General features: G+C 35.7%; 1 protein-coding gene across 1 annotated transcript in view; it reads left to right on the top strand.

The window, feature by feature from the left end:
* LOC135218623 (endoplasmic reticulum membrane-associated RNA degradation protein-like) overlaps positions 1-9,054 on the top strand; it is a 374,806-nt gene that overhangs the window by 66,824 nt on the left and 298,928 nt on the right. The window contains 1 exon segment of the mRNA XM_064255060.1: positions 7,182-7,358. Within this exon segment, the coding sequence (XP_064111130.1) occupies positions 7,190-7,358 (169 nt within the window). The 5' untranslated portion in view covers positions 7,182-7,189.

The raw sequence follows: 9,054 nt of genomic DNA on the forward strand, positions 1-9,054 counted from the left end.
AGGAGCTGTGCTCAAGTTCTTCAGCCACTACCCCTATCTACCACTAGGGAGGCAGTGGCAGCACCCTCTTAATGTAGCAGGTGCATCAACCCTTGTGGTAGTGGCCCAGCCATCTGGGTCAGGTGCTCGGCCCGTTGAGGCTTGAGCGCAAGCCTCCAAGGAGGATGAGATGACACTCAACCCAACCACCTTGGAATTGTCTTAGGCTTCATCTCTGCTTGATTTAATGGTGACTGAGGAGCAAGATCATCAAAAGAGGAGACTGTTCCCCATCATCTTCTCCTTCATCAAATCCAATTAACCCTCTTACGCCGATTGGACGTATTAAACGTCGAGTCAAAATGTCTCCCGTATGCCGATTGGACGTACCATACGTCGGCTCAAAAAAGTTTTTTTAAAAATTCGCGGAAAAATACTTATAGGCTTACCAGCCGAAAAATTTTGTATCACGCGCCTTGGGGGATGCTGGGAGTTCATGGATCAAGCTGTTGTTTTGTTTACAATCGCTACGCAGGCGCGCAAGCGCGAATTTCTTTCTTATCGCACTAAAAAGTATCAGTGACACATCTCAAAAATTATTTCGTCACTTTGACATAATTTTTGCACCATTTTAAATTATCCTTTACATGAAGTATTATATATGAAAATGTGCGCAATTTCATGTAAAATACAACAAAAAAAATACTCATGATTGTAGCTTTATCAGTTTTTGAAATATTTTCATATAAATAACGAGAAGTGCAAAAATTTCAACCTTTCGTTCAACTTGACTCTACCGAAATGGTCGAGGAAAAAAAAAAAAAAAACCAAAAACAAAAAAAAAAAAAAAAAAACGCAATTGGTAAGCTAAAATTCTTATATTATAGTAATATTCAATCATTTGCCTTCATTTTGCAACAAATTGGACGTCTCTAGCACAATATTTCGATTTATGGTGAATTTATGAAAAAACTTTTTCCTTACGTTCGTGCGATAACTCTTCCTATAAATTTTTTCGTGCGATTGTCCTAATGTTTGCACCCTTTTAAATTTGCCGTTACATAAAGTTTTATATATGGAAATGTGCGCAATTTCATGCACAATACAACAAAAAACAACCCATGGTTGTAGCTTTTATCAGTTTCGAAATATTTTCATATAAATAACGTTAAGTGCAAAAATTTCAACTTTCGATCAACTTTGACTCTACCGAAATGGTCGAAAAACGCAATTGTAAGCTAAAACTCGTATATTCTAGTAATATTCAATCATTTACCTTCATTTTGCAACGACTTGGAAGTCTCTAGCACAATATTTCGATTTATGGTGAATTTATATAAAAAAAAAAACCTTTTCCTTACGTCCGCGCGGTAACTCTTCCGAAAAAATCAGAATTTTTTTGTGTGATTGTCGAAATGTTTGCACCATTTACAATTAGCTGTTACATAAAGTTTTATATATGAAAATGTGCGCAATTTCATGTAGAATACAACTAAAAAGGATTGAAGGTTGTAGCTTTTCTCTTTTTTCGAAATATTTGCATATAAATCACGATAAATAGAAAAAAAATCCCGTTCGGTCAAATTTGACTCTACCGAAATAGTTGAAAAACGCAATTGTAAGCTAAAACTCTTACGGCCTAGTAATATTCCGTCATTTTTCTTCATTTTGAAACAAATTTGAAGTCTCTAGAACAATATTGTGATTTATGGTGAATTTTCGAAAAATATATTTACTTTCACTCCGCGCGCCGATTCGCGGCCGCAAGTCTCCGAAATACGTACATCGCATTATCCTAATATTTGCTCCTTTTCATATTAGCCGTTTTATAGAGTTTTATATATCAAAATGTGCGCAAATTCATGAAGAATACAATAAAAAATAAGTGAAGGTTGTAGCTTTTTGCATCTCCGAAATATGTGCATATAAATAAATATATATATAAAAATTTCGACATTCGGTCAAATTTAACTCGTCCGAAATGGTCGAAATATGCAATTCTAATCTAATACTCTTACAGTATCGTAATTTTAAATCATTTGTCTTAATTTTGAAACAAATTGGAAGTCTCTAGAACAATATTTAGAATTACGGTGAATTTTTGAAAATAACATTTTTTTACGTCCGCGCGGTACGAATTCGTACATCATTTTGTGATAATATTTTTCCGGTGTTGCTTTTATTGTTTTACTATGTATTATATATCAAAATGATTGCAATTTAGTGTACAATACAACGAAAAAAAAGTAACTCGTTAGGTTTGACCGTTTTTTGCACAGCGTGATTTGAATACAATTATCTATGATTTTTTTTTTTCGCTACCATATCTCGCATTATTTACATATGATAATGATATTATTTTTCATTTCTGATGATTGCATACTAAACTTTAGGCAATGACAAAAAAATGAGCCAAAAATAAACTCTTAATCTTTAAAACTAAGCGCGCTGTGATTTTTTGAAAAAAATATTTTTTCCGCTTCCGCGCTCACTCCAAACCGGCGCCGGCATACAGGAGAGGTTTTGATTTTTAGGGCTTCGGCGTAAGAGGGTTAAACTTGCAACACTTAGTAACAGATGCAAAGTACTAATCTTGATGCAAGAACCCCAGCTTGAATTCAAACAATTTGACAAGAAAGGGAAACAAAATAAAACTAGTAAATTAACAAATAATAAACCAAACCTGTCAAGACCAGTCCTTTCCATATCATTTCTTGATTATGCTCATAAACAGAAGAGAGCAAATGAGAAGGCTCCATCCAAAGTACCTTCTACCACGCCCAAAAAATAGTTTTCACATCAATACTACAATGGAACTGTAGAGGTCTCAGGGCCCAAACCAAAGAGCTGGAGGTACTGCTCCGTGACTATAACCCAGGCATTGTGTGTCTCCAGGAAACTAAGCTGGGAAGCACACAATATAATCCTGGATTAAGTTAAAGCATAAATTCTCCACCACTAATAGGAGATAGAGTTAAGGGAGGTGCAGCAATTATTGTGCATAAGTCGTTGCAACACTCTTTGCTATCAATTTAATACTCGTCCCCAAGCTGTAGCAGTAACTTTCATTTTAGACAAGCAGATTACAGTCAGCTCCATCTACCTTCCTCCTGATTTGGATTTCACTTTTAATGATATTCATTTACCAATCAATCAGCTTCCTACTCCGTTCCTCCTCCTCGGAGATTTTAATGCTCACAACCCCATTTAGGGTGGGCACATGGCAGATGCAAAGGGTAGGATGTTGGAGGGTATTATGGATGATGGTCATAATATCACTCTGCTTAATAATGGAGCCATGACGCATCAATATCTACTCCAATACCTACTCGCCTATTGATCTGAGCATTTGCTCATCTAGTACTTAAATTAATTATGAATGGTCAGTTAATGAACATCCAAATGGGAGTAACCACTTCCCAATTCATAAATCGGTTAAGAATCAGCTATCTGAATCACCTCCTAAATGGAAGGCAGATGAAGTAGGCTTGAAGAAATTTAGCGAGTCTGCTCTCATGGGGAAGAATGTAAAGGAAAACCCTCTAGACCAGCAGTTCCTTGGTGGAACAAAACCTGCAGTAGTATGAGAAAGATCACTAGAAAATGTTATAAAAAGTATAAGAGGAGTAGAACCGCACAAGCCAAAGTTATTTACCAACGTGCTATTGCCAAGTAAAATAAATATTTTAAAGAGGCAAGAAGAGAGTCGAGGGTATGCTACATAAATGTTATTATCTCGAAAACACCATCCAAATGACTTGGAAGAAAATTAAAAAACTAAATAGCAAGTTTGTCCCCTGAACCTCCGCCTACCCTTAAGATAAATGGTGACCTAATTACCCAACCAGATAGGGTCGCAGAAAGATTAGGAAGAACATTTCTCGAGAATATCGAGTAGTGAGAACTATTCTCGAGAATTCCAAGACATTAGAAATGTCCAGATTTCTCTTGATTTAAGTGAAAATAATTTTGCACCATATAATGGAAAATTTACACTGCAGGAACTCAAAGATGCTGTGCAGAATACCAAAGCATCAGTCCCTGGTGAAGATAAAATACTTTATGAAATGCTGAAACATCTCCCAGAAAAGTCAAAGAAATTTCTTTTAGATATAATAAATGAAATCAGGGAAGCTGGTATTATTCCTAAGAGCTGGAAATTATCATTAATCATCCCCATGAAGAAACCAAACAAGGATCCTTCTTTATCCAGCAACTACAGACCAATAGCTGTCACCAGTTGTGTTTGTAAGCTGATGGAAAAGGTGATTAACACGAGACTTGTATGGCACTAAGAAACAAATAAATTGCTTCCTCAATTACAGTTTGACTTTAGGAAAACTAGATCTACTTTGGATCCCTTACTCAGGCTCTCAAACCAATACAACAAGGTTTTGCTAAACAGAGCCAAACAATAGGAGTTTTCTTTGCTTTGGAAAAGGTATTTGACACCACATGGCGCTTTGGTATCATAAAAAAGTTTTATAAGATAAGTATTAAAGAAAAAGGATCAGATAAGTAAATTCGTTTTTATCAGAAAGCTATATAAAGGTAAGAGTTGGAAATCAAGTATTGCGACCTTTCTTACAAGAAGAGGGAGTTACTCAGGGTAGTGTCCTTAGGGTCACCCTCTTTGCTATTGCCATTCATGATGTATTAGAAAATATACCATCACCAGTAAAAGGCTCTTTATTTGTAGATGATTTGGCTCTGTACTGCACAGGATGTGATGCAGTTTCAATTAGCAGGTTCATGAAAAGAGCCATCAATAAAGTAAGCAAGTGGGCTAATGAGCAAGGATTTCTATTTTCCGTATCAAAAACTGTCGCTGGTCGCTTCTGCTGGCGCCGAACTAGGAAACCATTCAAAATCTTACCTTAAATAGAACTATTTTACCTTACTCCACTGAAGTAAAATTTTTAGGAATAATCATTTTGACCAGTTAAAAGTGAAAGTGAAGCGATCACTAAATATTTTAAAAGTATTATTTAATTTTAATTGTGGTGCTGATAAGAAATCGTCGTTAAGGCTTTACAATGCAGTATGTTGATCTAAGTTAGACAACAGCTGCCAAGTATACTCATGTGCTTCAAAGACTAAACTGAAGGAATTGGACATTGTGCATAATATGCGACTAAGGGTCTGCACTGGAGCTTTTAGAACTTCACCCTTTGAAAGTATCTATGTGGACTCCCATCAGCTACCACAGGACCTAAGGAGGCATGAGCTAGGTTTGAGATACACCATGCGGCTGAAAAGCAGCAGGGAGAATCCTTCTTTTGAGATCTTGAAAAGGTGTGATTCAAGTCGTTTTAGATTTTGTAGATCACACCATTTCAATTTAGACAGCTGGAGGATGAAAATATAAAAACACAGAAAATCTTACAAGTTAAACATCATGCTATCCCTCCTTGGTTTATTCCAGCAATAGATGTATGCACTAAAGAATTAGAGAAGAAAGGTCATCCAGAAGAAGTCAGAAACAAGTTTTTGGAGCATGATGAGAGGCTTATAAATGACAGGAAAATCTATTCTGATGGATCAAAATCAGAAGATGGGCTGTGCAGTGGTAAGGGGGAATCGTATATAAAAAAGTTACCAGACTCCTCATCCATATTGACTGCTTTACATTATAGTAATATTCAATCATTTGTCTTCATTTTGAAAGAAATTGGAAGTCTCTAGGACAATATTTAGATTTATGGTGAATTTTTGAAAAAAATATTTGTTTACGTCCGCGAGTTACGAATTCATGCATTATTTTGTGATAATATTTTCTCTGTGTTGCTTTTATCGTTTTACAATGTGTTATATACCAAAATTATCGCAATTTAGTGTACATTACAACGAAAAAAAGTAACTTGTTACCTTTAACCGTTTTGTGCACAGCGCAATTTAAATACAATTATATATGAAATTTCGTTTTTGCGCTATCATATATCGCATTATTTATATATAATAATGATAATATTTTTCATTTCTGATGGTTGCATACTAAACTTCAGCCAATGACAAAAAATGGAACCAAAAATGAACTCTTAATCTTGAAAACTAAGCACGCTGTGATTTTTTGAAAAAAATATTTTTTTCCGCTTCCGCGCTCACTCTGAAACACCTCCAGCACACGGGAGACAATTTTTTTTTTTTACCGCTTCGGCGTAAGAGGGTTAATAGCTGGGAAGACTATTTTGGAAATTTTAAATGGTATTTAGGTAGATTATCTTATGGGTTATCTGAAAAAATCTGGTTATTTTAATGAGATATGATTTCACTATATTTAATAAAGATTTTAGATAGGTATTTTTATTTTATAAAGTATGCATTTTTAAATATAAAATTTCTATAATTATTAATTTGTTATTGTTGTTATCTATCACCATTCTTCATTTTTACCGTTCATATTTGAACACTGGTATCATTCACTTATTCAAAATTTATCATACTAATTTGTATATTTAATTTTCATTAGGGCTCTGAAAAATCCTGATGGGTTCTGGCACTTGGTCTTCAAGACCTAAATTTCATAGTCAATCAACTACCATTCCACTAGTACGTTCAATAATTCCAAAAGGGATTTGGACAGCTATAGATCTGGAAGATGCATACTGGCACGTCCCTATCGCAATTCCATTCTCCCCCTTCCTAGGGTTCCTGATAGGGAAAGATATGGATAGGTTCAGTCATGCCCTTTCGGCTAAACATTGCCCTAAGAAATTTACAAGATTAGCAACAGTAGTTGTTCGAGAAATCAGGAATACAACTGATAGCCTACCCAGACGACTGTTTGATTTGGGGGCCCAAAAGAAAAGTGTACTTGTTCCTGGTACTGGAGCACTCTAATGCATCAAGAAATACTTATAACTTTACACAAGTTCAGAGGAGTGTTGTGGGAGAGCAAGTTTAGTGAGATGATCAAAATAGTGTATGAGGCATTTTATGGACAATACTGAATCACACAGTTGTGGATTCAAAACTAAAGAAAAGGTTACATCTGCACAACAAAATTCCCGTATGATGCTTTATTTTGTTTACTTTGTTCTTAAGCTATTTTCCAGGGTGTATTCACAACTAATATGGTTCCTAAAGGCATGTTTGAAATAAGCTGTATAATTTTATATAAGAATACTAATGCAAATATTGTAAGATCTATAACATATTTACTGTACGACTAAGTAAAATTGGTTCATTTTTTCTATTTTCAGATGTAACAATGATTTCTCTATCTGATATAAAATGTTGCCCAACATTTTTGTCTGCAGACGTGAAGAATTTACTAGAGAAACATGAGAAGTTTGTTGAAGAATTTCCAGACAACAGAGATTACTGGTTTACTTCTGGATTGAAAATCAACTGGAAAAATGTTGAATATACTTTGGATGGTATGAATATATTTGTGTTCAGATAGTCAACAAGCCTCTTCATTTTTTACTCATGCATATGACTCTATACAGCAGGGTGATCAAGTGATAGGAAGCTTACATCAGTCTCCATAAGAAATATCCTCCTGTCAGATTAGGGCCCTGTTCACATTGCTTGATGAGTTGTCTTTTGCATCATATTTAATTTTATGTACTGGATAGTTTTCCTCTCAGTTGTTACCTTTTACTGTATAATTTTTTTCATCATATGTACTTTTGTTTCAAGTAGTATTAGTTCAGGTAGTATTATGAAGAATTTCAAGTGTCCCTTCTAGAGCCAGGTGCCACAACTAATTTTTGGGCAGTTTACCTGTCACACAATCCAATTAAAGTCATTTTCACAATCAGTATGACAGTTATTAAACCACAAGTCTCATTCCAAGCACCTTTACGGATGTTAAATATTTGCATAGGACGATATGGGATTTTTAGTTAATTTTGAATTTAGTTAAGGCACTTAATACTTTTCACTTTATATGTTTCTTGTTCTTAGTTTTACTCCTTCCAAGTCATTTGGTTTAAAGATTTAAAAATTATTATTGAACCATAAGGAAAAAGGGTTTAAAAGATATTTTGACTTTTTAAAAGGATAATTTGGAATGTCTTATTCACTATGTTCTGAACTGCTCGTTCACTCCTGAAAAATGTAGTTTAACACTGAAAAAAAATTGGCCTTGAATGGAGGAATGAGAGATCACAACAAAGAAAAGAGGAAAAAAACTATGGCAGAATGCTGATATTACTGAGGAAGAAGGAATTTACATAAAAGCTGGACTTTAGTTTAAAATGCACTATATTTGCATTAATTTACATAGGTCCAGGAACTAATGAGGTGGTTGATTGTCGATCCACTGAAAACACGTGGCTGGGGGCAACCAGACACGGTGTTTAGAATTATGGCACAAATGAGTTATTGAAAATGCAAGGCTTACTCCAAAGGGTTCCCAAGTTCTACCACAATCAGGCATGGTGTTTGTCTGCAAAGAGATGGTATCCTGGCATAAGGCAGTGGGCACATGTGGGTGAGCGTTACACACTACTTTCTTTCAATCAAAAGTTTACAGGCCACTCAGGGGGGATGAAAATGACTGGGAATTTACACAGAGAGAACTATTTCATTGCTTGAGTTAACTAGGGGATGTTTACTAGTATCACAAGGGGAGTAATCACAGCATTGAACCAAGATGGGGGGAATAAGAAGCTAAACAAAGGAGGGGGAAGTCCCTTTGGAAGAATGGAAATGAAATACAAACAAAAGGCAAAACAATTCCCTCGCTGAACTGGAATTTACTTTCACAGTACCTGGAAATCCTGGGCTTGGTAGTCTTCTTATCTGCTATTTCTGTGCACCATGGACAAATGAAAATACTTGGGATTTCCCCAGATGAGGCAGGGGGAGCAGAAGTGGGTGAAGTGTTGTCTGCAGGGTGAGGTAGCAGGAGCTTCTGACCTCTCCTAGGTGTAAGGTTCTTCTCAGGGTAAGCCGCTGGGTCCCTGCCCCTTTTAAAATTTCTCCTGGTAAGCTCTGCCCACGCCATGTGGGGGTTAACTTCCAGACAGCCAATGGGAGCAGAGATAGCTTTCTAGAGAATGGAGGCTTTCAGTTCAAAGGGGCAACTTGCATATAGGCAAGAATGAATGAATCTTGTTATAAGAA

This window comes from Macrobrachium nipponense, chromosome 9 (assembly GCF_015104395.2).
Source record: "Macrobrachium nipponense isolate FS-2020 chromosome 9, ASM1510439v2, whole genome shotgun sequence".
NCBI lineage: Eukaryota > Metazoa > Arthropoda > Malacostraca > Decapoda > Palaemonidae > Macrobrachium > Macrobrachium nipponense.